The sequence below is a fragment of the Lissotriton vulgaris genome, chromosome 7 (genome assembly GCF_964263255.1).
Source record: "Lissotriton vulgaris chromosome 7, aLisVul1.2, whole genome shotgun sequence".
Classification (NCBI taxonomy): Eukaryota; Metazoa; Chordata; class Amphibia; order Caudata; family Salamandridae; genus Lissotriton; species Lissotriton vulgaris.
The window spans coordinates 1276315037-1276339736 of NC_141695.1; the positions used below are offsets into that span (position 1 = coordinate 1276315037).

The 24700-nt window shown below is 43.2% G+C and overlaps 1 protein-coding gene across 1 annotated transcript in view; it reads left to right on the plus strand.

Moving 5' to 3' along the window:
• LOC147703391 (uncharacterized) overlaps positions 1-24700 on the plus strand; it is a 9287842-nt gene that overhangs the window by 7620968 nt on the left and 1642174 nt on the right. Inside the window, exon 34 of the mRNA XM_086931832.1 lies at positions 20333-20443. Within this exon, the coding sequence (XP_086787958.1) occupies positions 20333-20443 (111 nt within the window). The remainder of the gene's footprint in view (positions 1-20332; positions 20444-24700) is intronic.

Below are 24700 nucleotides of genomic sequence, written 5' to 3' on the forward strand. Positions count from 1 at the left end.
GTGCATTCATGGCCAATGGGAGGGCGGCATGCTCCTCAGGTCTGTCATAGGAGAGGCAACCAATTCCATATTCAAAATCGTTGGCTTTGATGCTCAATAAGTAGAAATATTAAATGCACATAGATGTCAGGCACCACCAATTAGTCCAGCCAAAACTCGATGCTGCTCAAGCTGCCAGTTCAACAGTTAATTGTTCCGCAAATGTCCTTCACCTGTCACCAGTTTAATTACACAGCATTCCGCGTGTGTCGGTCAATTGGCTGGGCAACCCTGAATTTGAATAATTCACAGCTTTCTTGGTCGACAGAGTAGTATCTGTGGCGGTTCAGTCAGGCTAGTTAAATACGCTCCAACTTTCCACCAAAAGCCTGTTTCTGAACTCACAGCTGATGCTCCAAAGGACGGGGATGGGACCCGTATGTTACACAAGAACCACAACTCGGTAGGTGCACTCACAGGACGTGTCAACAGCTTAATTCTTCGCAGACGCGTTTCTTAGTTATGCTTTCTTCAGTGCAGTAAAGACATTTGATACACAGGCACACTGTTTAAATTGTCCAGTGATTTAATTGGTGCATTCATGGCCAATGGGAGAGCAACATGCTCCCCAGAACTGTAATTTGAGAGACAACCAATTCCATATTCAAAATCCTTGTCTTAGATGAGCAATAGGTACAATTTATAAATGCACATAGATGTCAGGCACCACCAATTAGTTGAGCCAAAACTTGAGATTGCTCAAAGCTACCAGTTCAACAGTTCAATGTGCCGCAAAGGCGCAAACGTCTTTCTCCTATTGCCGGTTTTAATGCACAGCATTCCGCGGGTGTCCGTCAATTTGCTGGGCAATCTTGAATTTGAATAATTCATGACCTTCTTGGTTGACAGAGTTGTGTCGGCAGCGGTTCAGTCAGGCTAGTGACATACGCTTCAACTTTCCACCAAAACACTGTTTCCGAACTCACGGCGGGTGCACCAAAGGACGGAGATGGAACCCGTATGTTACACAACAACTACAGCTCGGTAGGTGCACTCACAGGATGTGTCAACAGCTTAATTATTCGCAGACGTGTTTCAGCGTTATGTGTTCTTCAGTGCGGTAAAGACATTTGACACCCAGGCACACAGTTTAAATTGTCCAGTGATTTAATTGGTGCATTCATGGCTAGCCAATGGGAGGGCGGCATGCTCCCCAGGACTGTAATTTGAGAGACAACCAATTCCATATTTACAATCCTTGGCTTTGATGAGCAATAAGTACAATTAATAAATGCACATAGATGTCAGGCACCACCAATTAGTTGAGCCAAAACTCGATGTTGCTCAAAGCTGCCAGTTCAACAGTTCAATGTGCCGCAAACATCCTTCACCTGTCGTCGGTTATAATATACAGCATTTCGCGGGTCTCCATCAATTGGCTTGGCAACCCTGAATTTGAATAATTTATGACCTTCTTGGTCGACAGAGTAGTGTCGGCTGCGGTTCAGTCAGGCTAGTTCCATAAGCTACAACTTTCCACCAAAAGTTCCATTTGCCATGTCTTTTATAGCCACAGAAGCATTGAGGGAATTGAAGTTTGCATACAGTATGTTATTACTCGATATCCATATTTTCCCATGTGGCATTAACTGCAACTTCCGGACCCTTACTCTAAATCTTTTTTTTGGGCCTCAACGGTGTTTTTGATACTGGGGGCATGTGTTTGCAATTCAGCTTAGATGATCCTGCCCTATGAGGCTGCTGTTGCGCAAAGCATAGGAAGCGCAGCATAATTTCCTTGTTTTCCAAGGTATAGTATATACTACATACACAATAAAACCATAAAAAATATAAACAATTCCAAATCAAAAATATATTTCTTAATTTAGACAATAAATAAAAATTACAAATTTAAAATCCCACCAAAACACATATTCTAAATATATTAAGTGGAGTAAGCGTTAGACTTTGGAGGGATTACATGACCTATTCTCACTCCAGTCTGTGCAACAGTAAGGAAGGCTTTGGACTTCGGAGAGGTTACAATTGCTATTCCCACTCCACTCTAAGCAATAGTAGGACAAGTGTTGGACTTTGGAGGTGTAAGATGTACTAAACCCACTCAAGTCTGTACTTTAGTAGGCAAAGTGTTGGACTCCATTGGGGTTAAATGTTTTTTTCACACTCCAATCTGTGGAATAGCGGGAAAAGCGTTGGACTGCAAAGGGATACAATGTACTCTTCCCACTCCATTCTGTGCTACAGTAGGGAAAGTGTTGGATTTCGGAAGGGTTAAATTTACAATTTCCACTCCACTCTGAGCAACAGTACAGAAAGTGTTGGGCTTCGGAGGGGTTAAATTTACTATTCCAAATATAGTCTATACAACAGTAGGAAAAGCATTGGATTTCGGAGAGGTCTGGTTTACAATCCCGGCTCCAGTCTGTGCAAGAGGAGGAAAAGATCTGGAGTTCAGAGGGGCAAAATGTACTATTCCCAGTCCAGTCTGTACAACAGTAGGGAAAGCATTAGACTTCGGAGGGTATAGGATGTACTATTCCCACTTCAGTCTATGCAACAGGAGGGAATGCGTTGTACATCAGAGGTGTTAAATTGGCTATTCTCACTCCAGTCTGTAATAGATTAGAGAAAACATTGGACTTCTGAAGGGTTAACTACTTTTCCTACTCCAGTCTGTGCAACAGTAGAGAAAGTACTTCACTTCAAACTGATTATATATTTGAATAACCCTAATATTTTTTCCCAAAAATATAAAATTTCCTAATTTAAACTATATTAATTTGCATAAACATATATATACATACATTAAAAAAGAATAAACAGTGTACATAAATATTAAACAATTTGATAATTTTCTATTACAAAAAAAGTTCTTTAATTATTACTTAACTAACTTTCCAACCTATAGAAACCTAGCAGCCGGCACCTAAAATATATAATTATTACTCGATATAAAAAAAATTAATCAATTAAAACATTAAGGAGAATTACTAACCAATTATATTTTGATTTTTACTTCATTAACTTCCCACCCTATATGCCTAAAAACCTCCACCTAAAATAAACGTAAAAAAACCTGTAAAACATAAAAAGGCACAAAATTTATATCAATCACATACTTACTTGAAAATGATTAATTAATTAATTAATTATTACTTAGTTAGCTTCCCACCCTATCCCACTACAAACCCAACAACCCGCTGGAGCAGCACAAATTACTATTGCAATTAAATTAAATACCTGAAATCAGCAATAATCGCATGGTAGCAATCCAATCAAAAGCTATCAAGCCACCCAATCAGCACAGATCAAAAACCAAGACCTATGCAGCAGGACAAATCATTGATCTACTAGTCACAGCACCCATCAACCAGTGGCTGGTACGAATAATCACTCCTCAGATATTAATACAGGATCTAGCCTTCAAAGCAATAAAATAAATCCAGAAAGAACAGAAGATATAAACAAACAGCAGGAAGATGAACCCACCAACGTATCTCTCCACCTGTTAGCAATCCAGTCACAAACTCACCAATGCTCTCCATCAGGAAAGTTATTAGAAATGCTCAGCGCTCAGACAGACAGGATAACTACAGACATGTGAAACACCATTAGAAACATGAAGAAAACACTACTATTATCAGAAAGTTATCTCTCCAGAATTATTCAGAGCCAAAAAACGGCACTCAATCTTCACAGTAAGCTCAACACAACTCCAATGCCACTTTACAAGAGGACTTACCGTCCATGTATGTTCTTTAGATATTTGTCGGACATATAAACTGAAGACCTACAACTTTCTTACGATACGACCTCCAACCTTCCTGAAAAGACAAGCGACCAGAAGATTCAGGTGGTCCCAACTAATATCAACAGCATATCACACACAAATCAAAGAAAAGCAAACTCTGATAACCTGAAAGAAATAACGCTAAGCCCAGAGGGACCCGACGCCAATACGCACTGAGAAACCCCTTCAAAGAATATATCTTGCCTACTTATCAACTTCCGCTCAACAATGAAACATGCAGCTGACATTGCCAAACTAATCTTGAATCAACCTACTTTCGTGGCTGTTCTAACTGAAACATGGCTATCTGAATCATCCTCCCCATGACTAGACCTGCTGGTGCCACCTAACTATAACATTGTTAGACTCAATAGGCTATACAAATGGGGAGGAGGAGTGGCCAGTATCCACCGATCTAACATCACCATCTCTAAAGTTCTCTCAGACCCTTTAGATTCATATGAATACCTGGGACTCACAGCACGATTCACAGACAACCAAGTGTACAAACTACACGTATTCTATTACCCCCAGGTAAAAACCTATCTTTCGTAGACCCTCTACTGGAAATGATTACAACTAACTCAGAACCTCACTCAATTATATTTTCCTAGGAGACTTCAATCTTCACTGGAACAAAGTCCAAGCTAATCAGATCAACATTCTTAAAGAATTTCTAGCAGACCACTCAGTAGTACAAGCATGTGTCCTACCAACACACTCCAAAGGAGCTACATTAGACTGGATGATCTCCAAAGAAAATACGATCCAAGCAATTTCAATCGTTCTGTGTGACTGGTCCGATCACCACGTCATTACTTTCCAAATACCAGTAAAAAAAAAAGAAATAAATCTAGCAACCAATCAAACCCAAACAGTGGATGAGAGACATGAGAAACCTGAATTTAGAGACTCTAACAATGCAGGGCAAGAAAAACCTTCAACCCCCTTCTGATCTCTTGGATGTCAGCGAACTTGCAGACCACTACAATTGTACAATATCTAAAATAATTGACGATGTTGCCTTCTTAAAAATTAAAAGACGTAAACTCAGATTAATAGAGCGAAAGTGGAGACAAACTCTGTCGTCCCCCCACTTAAAACAACTTAGAATGACCAGGAAAATCTACAATAAAAGCGTACCTAAATCAAAAAAAATATTTTTTAGAAATGAACTTGAAAACGCAAACAAAAGACCGAGGTAACTCGTCGATCTACTAATAGAACAATCGAACAAGTTAGCCAAAACCTCCATATTAACATCTAAATCAGATCTGAACTGTGAAGATATTTCAACATTCTTTACTGATAAAGCCAGCTCATAGGAGAGAGAGCTCAAGAATAACGCAGAAAATGCATCAACCCTAAGAAATGATCAAGGAACAATACCCAACCAACACCAATAATGCCCCAAAATAATGCCCAGTGGTTTACCTTTAAACTATATGATCAGCATGACATCACCAAAATAGTACTATCTCTGAAACCAAATAATCATTACAATGACCCTCTACCATCAAAATGCTGGCTCTACTGCAACCACATGGTCATTCCCTACTGGATTAAGATAATGAATGAATCACTTGCCCAAGGTTCAATTCCGGAATGCCTAAAAATAGGTAAGGTCATCCCTCTCCTAAAGAAACCTACAGAGAACCCATCCGACCCAAACAACTTTTGTCCAGTAACTACCATTCCCCTACTAGCCAAAATACTAGAAAACTGTGCGCTCAATCAACTAAGTCAACACATTACTGAATTTCAACTGCTAAATGACTGTCAATCAGGGTCCAAACCACAGTGTAGAAACAGCAATCCTACGCATAGAAGATGATGCTCTACTAGCCGTAGACCTGAATGAAACCTGCCTTCTGATCCTCCTGGATATATCATCAGTATTTGACACAGTAACTCATCCCAAACTATTAGAACACGTGGGAAATAGGATGGGCTTGTCTGGAACGGTACTTAAGTGGTTCTCCTCCTTCCTAGAGAACAGATAGCAGAGATTCCTGGTAGAAAAAAAAACTATCCTCACCATCTCCAATTCAAATTGGGGTTCTGCAAGGATCAACTCCATTCTCTTCACTATTAAACCTATACGTCAAATCATTAACTGAGGTATTACACAAGGCTATCATTTCCTTTCACATGTATGCTGACGACATCCAGCTGTATATGAAGATAGCATCTCCGGAGGATATCAAAACTATGAACCAAGCACTCAATAAAACTTTGGAATGGCTAGCTGACAATCATCTTAAGCTCAACTCACAGAAAACTGAATTCCTTTGGAACTCACTTCCTAAAAGCTCAACCAAGATTAAAGAATGGACCAAGTTGATCACAGCCATAAACGGTACCCCGACGATAGCTGACTCAACCAAATCCCTTGGTATTACACTGGGCAAAGATCTAAACTTGCGAGCACACATCAACCAAATGACCAAAAACGCTTGCTTTCATCTGAATTACCTCAGAAAACTGAAGCCACTCATCGAGCCCGGAGATCTGAAAATGGCTGTACAGGCACTGGTCATATTAAGAATTGAACATAGATGCACAACTCTATCAGGACTCCCTAAGATCTCAACAACCAGCAACCAGACTTATAACTGGAACAAAAAAATACAACCACGTGACTCCACATCTGAAAGCGCTCAACTGGCTACCATACGAGGCAAGAATAGAACTAAAAATTGCATGCATGACACACAAGGCAATTCACCACAAAACTCCACTCTACTTACCCCATAACATTATACTCTCCGGAGGAACTAGACCATTGAGAGGAGCTGAGGATTTTCTACTGAAACCAGCATTATTCCGTAACAAAAAAACGTTTTGATAGAGCGTTCACAGGAGTTGCACCAAGGATTTGGAATTCGTTCCCATCGTATATCATAAGAATCACATAAACGCCACAATTAAAGAAGGAGACTTAGGGCCCAATGTAGGTAATAGTGAAATACGAATTCTAAATACCAAATTTTTCTGATTCGGTATTTAGAAATCAGTATTTCAGATGTAGGTAAGAATTCAGTAAAAAATACCAAATTCTTAACATTCATTATTACCGAATCGGTAATTGAGATTCGGTAATAACGAATACCTACCCATTCATTCCTATGGGCTCAAAGGCCCATAGGAGTGAATGTGAAGGGGGTATTTCAAGGGAGATATTTCAAGGGTGCCAGGGTGTCCAAAGGACACCCTGTTGCACCCCTGAAATGTGCATGTGTGCACATGTGGCACACATGCATGCCCTAAGGGAATGGATGTGTGCCACATGGCACTTAAAAAAAGCAAGAAAGTGTTTTTTTAAAGGAATTCGGTAATTACCACCAACTTGAAGTTCCTTGAGATTCTTTAAGGCCCAAAAGCACTCTTTATGTGCTTTTTTCATTGCATTTAAGGAATTGGTACTACTGATTCCTTAAATGCAAAGCCAATTAGGAATCGGTATTTACCAATTCCTTATTACCGAATCCTTCCCTACATCATGAATGCCTGAATACCGGTCGGTAACAGTGAAATTTACCAAATTTGACCGTTACCGACCAGTATTTGGGCCACCTACATCAGGCACTAAGTCCTTTCTGATGGGTAAATTTGTCCCATAACGAACAATGTGTTCTTAAAATAACAATACTATAACCCGCTTGGACATAGAAGATCTCAAGAATTATACTGTTTTAATCTATTGGTCTCTATTATTCCGCACTATATATGTATTGTGTAGGGATAAATGTATGCCAACGTTAGTGAATACATAGACATGTATATGGTGTGAAAGAATTGGATATCTGATGATATCGAAGGTGTTTTGAAATATAAAGTGCTCTGACACCCACTCTCTGGGTCTGGTCTGCGCTATATAAAACATTAAATAAAAAAATAACTACTTATAATTACAACATATATTAAAAATAATACAAACTATAATAATACATAAAATAATTTCATACACTAAAACACATTAAAATGTTTAAAAACTATATTTCTAACTTCTATATGTTTGAAAACCATATCTGAAAGAGACCATTAGTTATGAATTCCTTACCTTAGAATTACCCAAGGCGTCAGACTGGATCCAGAGAATTTTTTCCTAGCAGTACACCCTGAACTTCATTAGGTGGCATTGGTCGACTACGCGTTTGTCGATGGCATTGTGGTCCCTATCGTGACATCATGACGTCGCGGTATCTACTTAGATGCCTCCCCTGTGCGTTGACGTCAGTTCTTTCTTTTTCTGCACCAGCCAGCACAGATCCGGAAAGATCTGTACCCTTAGTAAATTTTTGAATACCTCTTTTTTTTACTTTTTTCGAGTCTTCTGACTCCTGGTGCACGTAGGGATGTCCCATCCTCGGACCGGCTTCAAGCCTTGTGACTCCTATCACAAATTGATATTTGTCACGGTTCCGCACCTCATGTGCTTCTGGGGCCTGGAGCCCCTACGAAGTCGTGCTTCGACTATCAGGTCATACAGGAGTGGTCCTGAAAGCTTGTGGAGGCCCCACAGTCGGCTCCGTGTGACTTGAGGTCCCGGTCGAGAGGGAGGTTGCGGGACCAGTCGCTGAGCCACCACCACCACTCGTCATCGAAGTCTTCCTCTTCGGGAAAGTCGAAGCACAAGAAGAAGTCAAATAAGCATTGTCTCTCTTCGCCTGCTTCCCGTCCATCAACTGAAGCTATGCGGGACACAGAAGGTCGTCAACCTGCGGCTCCACCTGCATAGCCTGCAGGGTCGGCTCCGAGCTTCCCTCCCTTCCAAGGAGTGACCCCTACTCAACTTCATGAATACTATGAAGCGATGCATGCCATCTTGGGGTGGCCAGACCTTCGGGCGTGGCAGACTCGGTTTGGGATTCTAGGCCTGCAAGGCCGGCGACTTCGGTCCTGCCACCACAGGCCCCCAAGGATCCAGGCTTGGATCCAGGATCGATCCCGGTCGACCTCACTGCACCTCCCCCTTCAACGATTCTGTTGATGATGCCTCTGCTGACGCCAGGCTTGCCCCAAGCCGGCGCCGCCCCTGACCCTCCGCTCGAATCAGAAATGGAGCCGGATTTGGCGCCACCAGGCAATTTTGTGCCTATTTTCTATCCTGGCATTCCCTTTCACCCTGAGTGGCAGCTAGAGGAAGAGGAGGAGGATTGGGAGGGGTCTGGAGACCCTTTAACAGATGAGCTCCAAGAGCCAGACTGGAGAGAGAAGTTGGGTGATGCCAGTGATCTTGACATGTCGCCAGACCCTGGTATGCTTTCTCCCCCTACGGTAGCTACGGAGGAGGGGGCTTCCTACGCTGTGGTATTGCATAGGGCGGCTGAGGCTTGGGCCTTGAGCTTCCTACGGTGGCAGTCAGGACTAATTTCCTGATTGAGGTGCTTGAGCCAGTGGCAGCCTCTTCGGAGCCCCTGCTGTCTTTTAAAGAAGCCCTCACTGACATCCTACTGGCCAGTTGGTCCAAGCCCAGCACAGGGGCTCCTGTGGACAGGGTGATTACCGAACGCCACCGCCCGGCTTTGGGTGACCCTTTTTTCCTCTCCCAACACCCTACCCCTGAGAGCTTGCTGGTCCAAGCCTCAACGTCCCAAGATGCCTTCCCTACTGCTCCCGCAGATAGGGAATCCAATAAGCTGGACCATCTTGAGAAGAAAATGTTTTCTTTAGCCAGCTTAGGGCTGTAGTCAGTGAACACTGCATGTCTCTCGGGCTGTTATTCCCACAAGTGTGGGATTTGGTTCCACAAGTGCTGCCACAGTGCCCGGAGGAGGTCCCGGCTGTACTCTCCCGTGTGCTTGTCGCAGGGAGGGACGCAATAAAGTTCGCCAATTGCTGTGGGCTGGACATCCCTGATTTGCTAGGCAGGCAGGTTTCGACATTGGTAGCCCTGAGACGCTATGCCTGGCTGAGGTCCACTCGCTTTTCAGGGGATGTCCAATCAACCCTTTTGGACATTCCCTTTGATGGCCGTTGCCTGTTTGTGACAAGGCAGACAACGCGCTTGAGCGCTTTAAGGACTCTAGGGCTACGGCCAGATTCTTAGGCCTTGCTACCAGCTAGCGCCCCATGCAGTCTGCTTTTCGCCCCTTTCGTGAATACTGAAGGGGTGCCACACCATATTGCACCCAGAGCCACAGGCCGGCACAAGCTATTCAGCTTCTGCAGGGCTGGGGACATGGGACCCAGTGACATGGGTCTGGGGGCCAGTCCACCAATGCCCCCTCTGCAGCAGCCTCCAAACCTTCCTAGTCTGACTTTCCAGGGCCACCAGTTGCCAGTGGGCGTCAGGATCTGCCATCTCCTCCCCTACTGGTACAATATCACGTTGGACAGGTGGGTTTTGAGATAGTCCGGAGGGGCTACTCCTTCCCCTTCGAGGCTACCCCTCCCTCCATGCCACTAAAACTCAATTGCATGTCAGAGGATCACTTGGCCCTTCTCCGTCAAGAAGTTGTGGCTCTCTTGACCAAGGGAGCTATCGAGTGCATCCCTGTACCAGAAGTAGGTTGTGGTTGCTACTCCCACTACTTTCTGGTGCTATAGAAGGACAAAGGTCTGCGTCCTATCTTAGACCTCAGGGACGTCAACCGCTTCCTCTGGAAGGAGAAGTTCAAGATGTTGATGTTGGCTAAAGGTTCTGTCTGCCCTCGACCGTGGAGACTGGATGGTACCATTGGACTTGCAGGACGCTTATTTTCACATCCACTTCCTGCCTGCCCACTGGCACTACCTACAGTTCATCGTAGGCCACAAGCATTTTCAGTTTATCGTGCTCCCATTTGGTCTTACCAGCACCCCTCGGGTGTTCACTAAAGTGATGGCGGTGGTTGCAGCTCGTCTGCGCAGATCAGGGGTTCCAGTCTTCCCCTGTCTCAATGACTGGTTGTTGAAGGCAAGCTCTCCCAAGGCTGTCGTCTCCCACCTCCAGACTATGGTGGACCTCTTACATTCACAGTCAACGTGCCGAAGTCGCAACTAACTACATCCCAGAAGCTCCTTTTCATCTGAGCAGTTCTGGACACAGCACAGTTTCGGGCCTATTCTCCCGAGCAGTGAGTCTGGGATATCAGGGCTACGATACCGATGTTCCAACCTCTATCCCGGATTTTGGTACGGATGACCCTGAGGCTACTGGGCGGCATGGCCTCCCACATCCTGCTGGTGGATCATGGCAGGTGCGACATGCGGGCTCTGCAGTGGGACCTGAATTTCCAGTAGGCACAGCATCAAGGGAACTTGACCAATGCCATCCAGATCTCACAGGGACTGCACATCAGTTGCAATGGTGGCTTACAAACCAGGTTTGGGTCCAGGGTAGATCCATCTCTCTTCCCCAACCAGAGTTTACAGTGGTGACAGATGCGTCACTTCTGGAATGGAGTGGCTACATGGGAGAGGTAGGGATCGGATGTGGAGTCCGGGCTCCACATCAACCTTCTGGAGCTCTGGCCTATTCGTCCAGCACTGAAGGCATTCCTTCCCTCTGCCAAGGCAAGAGTAGTGCAGGTGTTCACAGAAAACACTTCGGCCATTTGGTATTGCAACAAACAGGGTGGACTGGGGTCGTGGACCCTCTGTCAGGAGGCCCTTCACCTCTGGAACATCAGAGCATGTCCCTGGTGGTTCAACACCGGGCAGGTTCTGTGAATGCTAGGGCAGACAAACTCAGCCTCCGGTGCCTGATGGATCAGGAATGACATCTTCATTTGGAGGTGGTGCTAGGTCTCTTTCAGCGGTGGGGGGAGCCTTGGTTGGATCTATTCATCACCAAAGATAATGCGCAACGTCATCAGTTCTGCGCTTTGGAGTTTCCAAGACGGCACAGCAACGCTTTTAGCTGCGAGTGCAGTTGCGGTCTTCTATGTGCCTTTCGGCCTATACCACTTCTGCCCGAGTGCTGAAGACGTTCAAGCGCGACCAGGCCCAAGTCATTTTTGTGGCTCCAAACTGGACACGAAGAGTCTGGTATCCCGAACTCTTGAATATGGCCATCGATCCTCCGATCAGACTGCCCCTTCGGGATGATCTTCTGTCATGGGCGCAGGGGACGGTCCGCCACCTGAACCTGTCTAGACTACACCTCCTTGCGTGGAGATTGAGCGTCGACAGTTGACATCTTTTGACCATCCTCCTGAAGTCTGTAATATTATTCTGGCAGCCAGGCGTCCCTCCACCAAAACGGCATACGCCCGAACTCTTGAATACGGCCATCGATCCACCGATCAGACTGCCCCTTCGGGAGGATCTTCTGACATGGGAGTAGGGGACGGTCCTCCACCCGAACCTGTCTAGCCTCCACCTCCTTGCATGGAGATTGAGCGCCGACAATTGACAGCTTTTGACGTTCCTCCCGAAGTCTGTAATATTATTCTGGCAGCCAGGCGTCCTTCCACCAAAACTGTATTCGCCTATAGATGGAACAAATTTGTGGCATGGTGCGGAGCAAAGGCTGTGGTTCCCCTTTTTCCCCCTTTTTCAGAGGTTCTCCTCTGCCTGCTTTCTTTGGCCCAGGAGGGCTCTTCTCTGCATGCTCTCAAAGGCTATCTTTCGGCCATTTCGGCCTTCCTCCGCCTTCCAGATCCACCTTCTCTTGTCAAGTCCCCTATTGTATATCGCTTCCTCAAGGGCATTACTCAGATTTTTCCTCATATTCCTTTTGTAAGCTCCAGTGGGACTTGAACCTTGATGCGTGCGCCCTTTGAGCCACCGCATAATTGCCCTCTCAGACTCTTGACTATGAAGTCTGCCTTTCTGATTGCCATCACCTCTGCTTGCAGGGTAAGTGAGATTCAGGCTCTTTCTTCTAAGCCTCCTTTCCTTTTCTGTTCATCTGGACAAAGTTGTCCTTAGAACTCGACCTTCTTTTCTCCGCAAAGTGGTTATCTCTTTCCACATAGGACAGACCATCACTTTGCCCACCATCTTTCCACTTCCACATCCTTCTAAAGAAGAATTTGCTCCACAGTCTGGATCCAAAACGTGCACTTTCATTTTACTTGGCTCGCACACGACAATTCCGGGTGGATGATCAGCTCTTTGTTGGATATTTGAGCCCCAAGAAAGGTTGGGCTGTGCAGAGGTGGACCATCTCCTGATGGGTCGTTCTTTGCATACAAATCTGCTATTCCTTAGCGAAAAAAGAGCCTCCAGTAGGGTTGCGCGCCCATTCCACCAGGGCAACGGCGACCACTACTGCTTTGGGACAAGGAGTCCCCATTCATGATATCTGCCAGGCAGCCATGTGGGTTTCTTTGCACATGTTAACTAAGCACTACTGCCTGGACAGCCAAGTCTGAAGAGACTGCTTCTTTGGCCGTTCTGTTCTTCAGGACTGCCTGGTCTGAACTTGGTTCGCAGACCCACCTCCGGGGTTGGTATTGCTGGGCTATCTATTCTAAGGAATGGAATCCTTAACTAATAGTCTGTTTCAGATGAACCAATTACTTATCTTCGGTAATGATACATCTATAAGAGACATATATTAGTTATGGATTCCTTACCGCCCCACCAATCATGCCAATTCTGCGAACTGACTTCTAAAGTTAGGGACTTCCTTTCAGGGCCCTAGTAGTTGTGCACCAGTGGTCAGTGTCTTGCATGGCTCTGCACTTCTGGCGTAGAATGTCGTGTAAAAAACTGACGTCAGCACGCAGGGGCGGCGTCTAAGTAGATACTGCAAACGTCATGACGGTGACCACAATGCCATCGATGAACGCAGAGTTGTCCAAAGCCACCTGCCAATGCGCAGGGGTACTTATGAGGAAAAATTCTCAAGATCCAGTTTGACATCTGGCGAGGCAAGGAATCCATAACTAATATATCTCTCTTACAGATACATTGTTACCGAAGGTAACGATTTCATTAAAAACAACAATATTCATAATAACGATATTACCTAAAAAACGATATTCTTGACAACAATATTTCTTCTTCATGATATATACGTTTCACAATATTTTGTTCCCGGTATTTCTGTTTCCTGGTATTAACAAATGTATATTTTGTCCAAATACCCACTGTGAGTGCTGACATTTTTCCTGCTCCAATGTACATAGATGCCTGAAAAGTCATGCACTCCATTGCCATGAAGGGTGGGCCAGTGTGTGGTTTAATTTTCACTTTTCATATTTCTCAGCCATTGTCCAGTGGCGGCTCCTGCGTTAAGGCGGAGGAGCATTACCCGACTGCTCTTTAGCAGTGCAGTGATAATAAAAGAAGTTTGTTGTCATTTTGTTTTTCTTCTCTGTCACTACGCTGCATCTTGAGGGTGGGACCATCTTGACTGAGAGTCAGCAACAGGGAGGAGGAATGTGGTTACTAAGTGTGCATGTGGGTTTAACTGGCTGTCTCAGCCTTGCCAAACAGACATGCACACTTAGCCTTCCTGCAACCCAAGCTGTGTTGTACAGCCGGGTGGAGAAGAGACACAGGCTCCAAGTCTATGTCTGAGCACCAAACCAGGCAGCTCAGACCAATCCTGGTTCTGCTCTCATGCTGATAATAGTATTACTAAAGCAAACACAAGGTGATGATGGACGGAGCATTGACACTTTTCAGACACTCACCCCCAGTCATAGACCTGGGTTGAATTTATTATCATTCTTTAGCTCACTTCGCCTCCCCAGTTCAGACACAGCTATATGCAAATCAGTATTGGCCCTGTGCCTCATGAGAATAGTCCAGCCCGAACTGCCAAGCCATGTCTTCCCTGGACCGGATACAAGCATCCTGGGACCTGTTTCGGGGTAACACCCCTCTTCAGACAGACTGGCTTGAATCCAGTGGCAAAGCAAGCAAGGGACCCACGTCTGGGCATACCCTACTAAGTTAGAGCGAACAAAGCAAACACAAGGAGATGATGGATGGAGTGGTGAAACTTTTCAGACACTCACCCCCAGTTACAGATCTGGGATGAATCCATCATCATTATTTAGCTCAATTCGCTACCCCATTTCAGACACAGCTATAGGCAAATCAGCATTGGCCCTGTGCCTCATGGGAACAGTACAGCCTGAACTGCCAAGCCATGTCTTCCCTAGACCGGAAACAAGCATCAGGGGACCGGTTTTGGGGTAACACCCCTCTACAGCCAGGCTAGCTTGAATCCAGTGAGAAAGTGAGCAAGGGACCCACGTCTGTGCATAACCTGCCAACTTAGGGCGAACAAAGCAAGCACAACGAGAAGATGGATGGAGCGCTGAAACTTTTCAGACAGTTAACCCCAGCCACATATCTGTGTTGAATCCATCATCATTCTTTTGTGCACTTCGCCACCCCAGTTCAGACACAGCTACGTGCAAATCAGTCTAAGCCCTGTGCCTCATGGGAACAGTCCAGCCTGAACTGCCAAGTCATGTCTTCCCTGGTCCGAAACAAGCATCCTGGGACCGGTTTCTGTGTAACACCCTTCTTCAGCCTGGCTAGCTTGAATCCAGTGGTAAAGTGAGCAAGGGACCCACGTCTGTGCATACCCTGCCAATGTAGGGCAAACAAAGCAAACACAAGGAGACAATGGATTTAGGCCCGGATCTCTGTACTGGGATGATTGTATGACATTGTTCTGCATTCTTTCCATCAATTATTCTTTTTACGATAATAGTATTACCAGCATGAGAGCAGCATCTGAATCGGCCATGGGGTGTCTGGGAGCCTGTGTATTGTCTGCTGAGAGTCCACAGGAGCAGAAGACCGCCCAGGTGGTGGCCATGAAGTAAGTAATATTTTCTTTTTCCTATTTCTCTCCCCGTGCTGCCTCCAGCACTGTCCAGCGCTGCCTCCACGCGCTGCACCCCCCTTTGCTGTCAAAGTAGCCGGCACTTCCTTTGGCGGTTTTTTTGTTTCTGGTTTCTTTCTTGAGGGCCTAATCAGATTACAGCCCACAGACTACTGCTTGAGCCAGCTTGTGGCCTGTAGAAAGAGTAACTACAAGGACATAGGACATATGATGAGATGAACAGTGCTGAGGTCCAGGTGACGACCTATGAGCAATGCAATAAAGTTAAAATGCACTGTAGCACATGGGAAGAAGCGAACGGCCTGAGCAGAAACGCACAGTTAAAGAGAAAACATGAAATCTCATCTCTTGTCTCCCAACACAAAGTGTGAGCTTTAAAATCTAACTTAAAATGACCCTTTGAAATGTGTGTATTGGATTTGGATCAGGTACCCTTCTACCTTTGGCTCAAGGTTTTACAACCACCAACTGCCACTTGTAGAGATGGTAAGGAGTAATTAAGTAGTAGAACACACAAGGACAGAGCGATCTGGGGAACATCATGCTGCTGCAGTGGAAAGCTTTGGTGGGAGAAGTACCAGGTGCTGTTCATATATAGTGTCTTTCTGATCCGCCTCTTCAGTCTAATTAAATGCCCAGCCACCAAACGCTAAGGGCGAGAGGTACAAAAGGGTCTTTTGGGAGGTAGACTGTGAGATGTTAGCACCTGGCAGTCTTTGGCTGTGCTTAGGAGAAAATTGCACTGCATGTGTGTCCCTGCTATAGTGCACATGTCCAACCCTACCAAACTAAGTGAAATTGCGAGCATGAGACAGATAATCACAGTGATGTGCTGCACTGCAACGCCTCATTTGTATGGCCTGTCAGAGTTGCTGCTTGTTTTGACATTATTGTGAAACCACCATTTTGATGCCAATACTGTCTAGCAGACTCAGGGTCAGATGTAGGTGGCCAAATACCGATTGCTGCATTTGTGATCGGTATTTTGCTGAGAGCAATGTAGGTGAGTTTACACCTACTAGCAAAATAAGGATTTGCAAAATTTGCAATTCCTTATTTTGCTCTTGCATTTAAGGAATCGCTAATTGCGATTCCTTAAATGCAATGTAGGTAGCACAAAAGAAAGTGCACTTTAGACTTAAGGAATCGCTAATTACTACCAACTTCAAGTTGGTGGTAATTAGCGATTTGCTGTAAAAAGTACTTTTTTGCTTTTTTCAAAGTGCCATGAGGCACACATTCATGCCCTTAGAGCATGTATGTGCACCACTTGTGCACATATGCACATTTCATGGGTGCAACAGGGTGTCCTTTTGACACCCTGGCACCCTTGAAATAGCGTCCGCTATTTGTGATTCTTTAATACTGAATCCAAGTAGTGAATATCTTCCCATTCATTCCTATGGGCCTTCTAGCCCATAAGAATGAATGGGTAGGTATTCCTTATTAACGAAACTCAATTTGCGATTCGTTTTTAAGGAATTTGAAGGAATGGCTAATATTTTAGCGATTCCTACCTACATTTAATTTTGCGAGTCCTTAATAGTGATTCAGTACAAAATCGCTATTAAGGACTCGCTCACAGGCAAAATCAATGCTTGGGCCTTAGCTAGCCTCCCTGCGAGGAAATAAAAGGGCGAAATGGAAGAGATGTGGCCTAACAGCATGAGATTTCGGCTTCGAATCTGGGGAACCAGATTTGAGTCACGGCATTGTCTCACTGCCCTGTGATTCCCCGCAAATCACTTAGGGCCAGTTGTAGTAACATTAGTAAGAGCATTATTTTGCAAATACCTATTTTGTAATCTCTATTACTTATGTACTAAAGTTATAACTGAGCCTTATTTCATAATTAGTGATTTGTAGGGAGTTGTAAATAGATCTACATCATAAATATTAAGGAGATAGATCGCAAATTGTAACCCACTATGATTGATTGCATCACAGGGATGGTGACCATGTCTGTGATCGCTTTTAACCCCTCCATGCTGCCGTCAGCCATTGGCTGACGGAAGCACTACCTCCCTAGTGCTGCCGTCGGCCAACGGCCAACGCAGCCCCGCCCACCCTTTAGAACACCCGCACACTGCGGAAAAACCGCCATGGTTAAGGCGTTAAATAAAGCAATAATTTTTTCTTAAATGCAGCCAACTGTATCATCGAAAAAAATGTTTTGTCAACGTTCACCAAATGTAAGGGAATTGATGCTGGTGCCCCTCTGAGCTTCTCCAGGAATCCACTTGAGCTCTTTTAAGGCCGCAGTTTCAAATCCTTTAAACAGGTCCAATCTAACGTCCTGCAGAATCGCAAGCAGATTCATGCAGGAGCTAACTGAACTTCTAAGAGTCCAAAACTGAACTGCATTGAATCATCTGAGCTCATGCAGCGGCCCAACCAAGCTATTGCAGAGATTTTTCTGGCTTTGATTTAATGCTTGATGGCACTTCGTTAGAAACAAAACTGAACTCTTACATCGATCCAAATGAGCCTCTGCAGATATGCAAGTAGTGTACACTCTTTTCACAGAGGGCCTGATTACAACTTTGACTGTGTGGTAGCAGGTTCGCTATGCCGCCCGTCCCGCTCCAGGCACTGCCTGCCAGAGTATGAGTTTTCTCATGTTTGGCAGGTGTTTTTTGGGGGTCCCATGGCAGTGCCTCTGAAAATGGGCACTGCAATGGGAGCCCGACAGTTCCTGCATGGCATGGACTCTGTAGGGCCCCCTTTTTTCTCACCACCTACAGTTTAATGGAATAAGAACCACCATGAGATCGCTGGTGGTGAGGGGAGATGTAATATGCTTGGCAGTGCTTCAAAGCTCCACTAGCCATATTTAGGCCCTCAGACTGCTGTGCCACTGATAGAACAATGGCGGCGGTGCCATGGTGGTCTGACCGCTCAAGAAGTAATCCAGCGGTTGGACTGCTGGTGCAGCAGGGGCCGGATCACCACTGCTGCCCCACCGTGATTTTGGCAGTCCTAATACTGTCAAACTCATAATTAGGCCCAGACTCAGAGGCTTCTTTTCTTGATACTTACATTTTCCTTCTTTTTTCTTGTGCCGTGGCCTATTGTTGTATGTGATAGCACACCTCCACGCACTTTATATATAATACGTTGAGCTTAACCAAAATATCATCTGAGAAAAATATTGTGTCCTAATTATTGTTGACAGAAATATTGTGCCATTGTTAATATTAGAAAATCTGCTGTCAATCAGATGATATTTTTGTAAACGGTATGTAGGAGATATTTTATTAGTGATTTTCCATGGTACCACCATCTTTCTTATTCCCTCATTTCCACATCTCTAACTCTGGTTTTCCCATTTTCTTTTGCTGTCTTCTCTTCCTCTTTAATTTTCTGTTCCTCCTTCTCGTTCTCTTTCATCCATCCATAATTTCTACTTCATTATTGGTTTCATTTTCCATTCTCCTACTTGGCTTCTTTTTAGTTCCTCTTAGAGTTTTGCTTCTCTCTCCTTCTTTCTCCCTTCCTCCCTGTATGCATTCTTTTTCGTCAGGCTTTTAACTCGCTGGCATCCTCCTCCTTTTTCCCGGTGATTATAGTTTGTGCGCTGCCGTGGTTGCCGTGGTTTTGTTTTCTATCTTATTCTGGAGAACCTGACCTTACGGGCCAGGCGGCGCAGGGCACGCCTAAGATCTCCGGGTTCACCTGCTTTGGCAGACAGAGACACGTGACACTCTGCTGCAGCTAAGCACAGTGGTCCTGTAAGTACACCGACTGGTAGGTTATCAGGAGACTGCCACTTCATTCCGTGGCGCACAGAGTATTATAGTACACAAGTTTACAATGCCAACTCACAAAACATACAAAACTGACAAATAGGAATAGTTCGAAAACAAGTTATCGAATGTCTAAAACACACCCTCCTCTCAGACCCTGTGTGCTCTCCTCCCTTCAGGTTAATCAACACTAGTGCCCATAATTCAATTTGCAGGTGGTAGAACATGTTGAATACTACAAAGGACAGTCTATGTAGCAAGAGAACACACAAAGAGAATAGCGAAGGCCAGTTAAACAAGATAAAATCAAGAAGAATGGTGGGACCCAAACAGTGGAGTAAGACATGGATTAACCAGTCTAGACAAGGATTTACGAAACTCGGGAGACCCTGACATCGGTTTCATAAACATAGGCAGAAGTTATTCTTTAACAGGAAGGACACCTAGCAGCTGCAAAAGCAAAAACATTGCGTTCACCATGTCCGCCGTGCTGCCTGAGTGAGGCAACACAAAATGGCGGTTAAATACAAAATGGCGGCGGGATACGAAGCGAAGTCGAAAACCACGTAACCTCAATTCTTATTTTTCCACATTTATTATTTTTCTCTCCAGGTGCAGTCATACGCCATATTTTCTTTTTATGATCCAGTGTTCTTGAACAAGTTTTCAGGATGATTTTCACCATGTAATTAGGATCTCCAAATTTTGTTCAGATTTAGTTGGGATGCTTTCCGTAAGCTATATGTTTCGTAGTTAAAAGGATCTTCAAAACAAATATCACATAGTTCCTAAAGACAATTGTTTCCTCATATTCTCAAACGCAGAATGAAAGTAGCTACTTATTTTGCATTGTAAATGTTTGTCACACCTTGTTATGAGATAATCCCTGGATTCATTTTTTTTCAAAGAAGGCCTCGAGAAGGAGTCTCTACAGGCTTATCTTTAGCATGCAGCATAAACCTGAAATGAAACAAACATGTAGCATTGTATATATAGTGTCCTAACTGCCTTGAGTAAGCAACACAGATATTATTAATTAACTCTCTATTCCAGATATTTGAACTGTATGTGGACGAGAATGGTGACGCTGGAAAGAAGGAGCAGAAAGATTCAACAAAGACAATGGATTCCGCTGTTGAATCGGACCCGACAAGCAATAGAGAGGTGGGATTTTTGACATTCAATTCAGAATATAACACGGTCGGAGATGAGTTAATTGGACATCGCAAATAAAACCTTTCCTGGCCTACACATAGTACACTTGATTAAGCTCTTTATGTGTTCTCTTCTCATTTGCATGTTGTTTTCCTTAAGGGAGGGATGTGTTTAGACAGGCAACTATCCTGACATTTGGTGCACTCCTAGGCTATTTTGTTGGAATCTCTGGTGCAAATAGATGTTCTTCTCATGACTCAATTATTCAACAAATCATCTCTGCACAAGCGAGGGTCCCCCAAACACTCTGCAAACATATATTTTTAATGTTGAAAATTAGGTAAATCACGAAGGATGTAGGAGGCATCATTATCCCTTTAATTTTTGGGTCTGGTTTAGAGAAAGCTTTAGAGTTCTTGCAGCCTCATGTTTTCTAAAACCAAATAAAAAAATACCTACATACACACACACATACACAGATGTGGACCCACAAACACATGTGACCCTCCTGACCTTTTTATGCGCCCCCCTGGTCACCAGTAGCACCAGGCTGCTGTTTTCTCGACTAAGCAATATAACATGAAAAATATGTTAAATAGACGGCAAATAATTAGGTAATGGTTATTTGAAGATAAAGAAAGGAAGTAACTAGGGTATCCTTCACCGCTTATAACTGTCTTCCACTCTGAAGGATCATTGACCCAAAATCGAGGTAAACAATATCGTTTTACACAAATATCTCGCCAAAATATGGATTACTAAAACATTGTGTCCCTATACTTATATTGTTGAGTACAAAAATATCAGGAAAGACATATCACTGGTACTAAAACCATCAAAAAATAAAGAAGAATATCATGTATTTATGTAAGAGTTTAAAGTAGTAAAATACATATTTTAATATATACATTTTAATATTATGCAAGTTAAATACGTTTCACTAATAATTAATACTATACATAAAAATATAATTATATAAACACAAAAACAAATAAGTCTATGTATATATGTATTTGTTTGTACATATATATATATATTGCATCCACAATAAAACCATAAAAAATATAAACTATTCCAAATCAAAAATATATAATTTAGACAATAAATTAAATATTACAAATTTAAAACCCCCAAATAACACATATACTAAAAATACTATTAAGAGCAGGGAAAGCATTGGACTTAGGAGGGAATACATTTATTATTCTTACTCTAGTCTATAAAACAGTAGGGAAGGCATTGGACTTCAGCCAGGTTAAATTTGCTATTCCCACTCCACTCTATAGAACAGTGGGGAAACTCTGGACTTCAGAGGCAAAAGATTTGCAATTCCACTTGCAGTCTGTACTACATTAGAGAAAGAATTGGACTCCCATTGGGTTAAATGTACTATTCCCACTCCAGCCTGTGCAACACCAGAAAAAGCGTTGAACTTCGAAGGGATCAAATTTACTATTCCCAATTCAGTCTGCGTAACAGTGGGGACAGCGTCGAACTTCAGAGGGGGAAAGATATACTATTATCCAGTATTGGGGTATCTTTCCTAGATTCATAGGCCTGAATTATTCCCCGTCGTCGAGATGGGAGTCCCGTTTATAATATTCAAGCAGTGCTTTAAAAGCTTCACATGCTAAAATTGCCTTAAGCCAAGTCAATAGTGCCCTATCTATTGCCTTTTTTAAAACAGACCTAATGTTGGAACCCAGCCAATCAGCTGCCCCAGCAAATCAGCTGCCAACACCCTCTAGAACACACAAGAAGAATCCAATCTAAGCACACTTTTGTAGTCCAAAAGTCAACCATGGTGTTAATAGAAACGTTATCAATGTCCACTTTTAATCCAGAAACATCAGTTCGGGTCACATGAGATCCAAAATCGTTTTCATACAAACCAAAGTTCAATCCAAGTCAGCATATATTAAATCAGCAGTTTTGATTCAATACAGCCAACATGCGTTTCGTCAATCGGTAATTCATACCTCTACTTTACCCACCATGGTGCCACACAGTAAGAACTGATAAGAAATCTGAATCTGTTTTAGACAAATTGTAAGGGAAAGAGAATTAGTATGTTCAACATTCATTATGCACAAATTTCTGTGATTATCAAAGTCAGTGTGCAATGGTGATTTTCAAAGTCACTAAGAAAGGGTAAGTTTAACATTCATTAACCCCTTCGACGCGGATGACAAAGCCAGCTCGTCATGGGCGTTACCTGCGCTGAGCGCATGAAGAGCTGGCTTTGTCACGTAAACCGCGATTTTCGAATCTTCAGCGCGCAGCGGGAAAACCCGCTAGCACGCATGCGGTTAAGCACAGTTCACAGTAATTGACAAGGTCAGTAAGATAGTTCACAGAACCAAGGGACAGAATAATATTGGGAAATTTCCCAATACTTGATAATATACTATTTGCAAAAGCCTGACACGGTGGAGGGATCAAAGAAAAGAATGTAGTTTAAGAAATATTATAGGAAAACTATGAGATGGTAGCAAGAGAAGATGAGTGAACGTAAATCCTATAAGTGAAGCAGAGAGTGATGTGAAGGAAATGAGAGTAAAACGAGAAAATTTACGTGAAAGAAATATAAATATGCGAGTAAAATAAAAACTTGAAAAAAGTCTCAATTAGCTTAAGGAGTGCATTCCATCAGCTTAATAGGTTCTGTATGATTGATATCAGAGCATAATATCAATATTCTATCTACAATAAAATGAGAAGAAAAGAAAGACTTAAGCTCAGACGGGAATGGGGGCTCCTCGGTTGTCAGTGAAGGTTCCACATCCTCCAGCAATCTATCTAGCAGTGAAAGCAAAGATCCAAGAGAGGGTACTTCTAGACAAACTGTTGAAAATAGTGTTTTAAAGGAAGCGAGATGTATAAGGATGGGCAATCGAGATACTTGTACAAGACGCAGGGCTATAGATACACAAAACTAGAGAGTATACCAGGACACGGGTCTTACAAAAGAAAAAAGGGTATACAGACACGCTCATGGAAGAAGCAATGACTATAGGATTTTCTGAAAACGTAGGCCAAGAAATTAATGTTGTTTTGTCTTTGTAATATTTCTCTAACCCCGGAATGAATTCTCTTTTGCGACGTGGTTTGGGCTTTTATCCTGTAACTAGATGTGATTGGTATACGGCAAGGTTTGATTTACATAAATTTGTTAGATCCCTCAAATTAAAAAAGTTCATTACTGAAAACCCCAAGGAAGTTTCTCAATTGAGAGTAACAACAGAAATGAGCAATCTAACAATACAGGATGTTTATGATACAGAAACACTTTTATCATTGACTGTTTATTGAGGATGACCCCATGACATAGAACAAACTCTTACAAGATCTTGAACTTAATACAGACTTTAGTAAAGACTGTGGACTTAAGTACAAATCTAAATGGATGCCACAGTTAACAACAGGTAACAACATAGATATTTTTCATAAGGCGATAATGCATAAAATTGACAAAATTATAGATACAGACAGGCGAAAGAACCAGACCCTTTTTCATGATAATTTGACGACACAATAAAAAGGTACGCCTTAGAAATCTTACGGACTAAAAAGATTTAATAATAATGGAAGCTGATAAAGAGTAAATATTGTTTTAATGAACAAGACTGACTACGATATTGAAGTGCTTTCACAGCTTAACAACATCTACTACAAAAGACTGCATAGAAATCCTACACCTGCAATGACAATGATGATTAACAAAGAACTTCAACACTGGTGTGACTTGGGTTTGCTTAGTAATGAGGAGTACCTCTATCATATCAGTGACTATCCACAGTTTCCTTGCCTATATACTCTCCCCAAGATACACAAAGATCCCCTAATGCTGCCAGGGAGATCCACTGTGTCCATAATAGGTGGGCCTAGGGAAAGATTATCACAATTTGTTGATATCATTCTAATGATCCTTTTTACACAGCAGACCAATTGAATTTTTGAACAAACAGAATTAATTTTGAAAATGACAAATCTTATACTTGAGAACAATGGGTTTTTGTTCAACGGTATTTGGTACAAACAATTGCTTGGGACTGCTATGGGTTCGAGATTTGGCCGGTCTTTCACCAATCTCATTATGGGACGGTTCGAGGCAGAACGGATCTGGGACCACATGGATTTCCTGGATCAAATATATACATTATTGGGGAAGAAATATGGACGTCTGCCTTTTAATCTGGAAAGGCTCTATACAACAATTGGATGATTTCTTTGTGTATCTTAACTCCAATGACTACAATCTTTCAT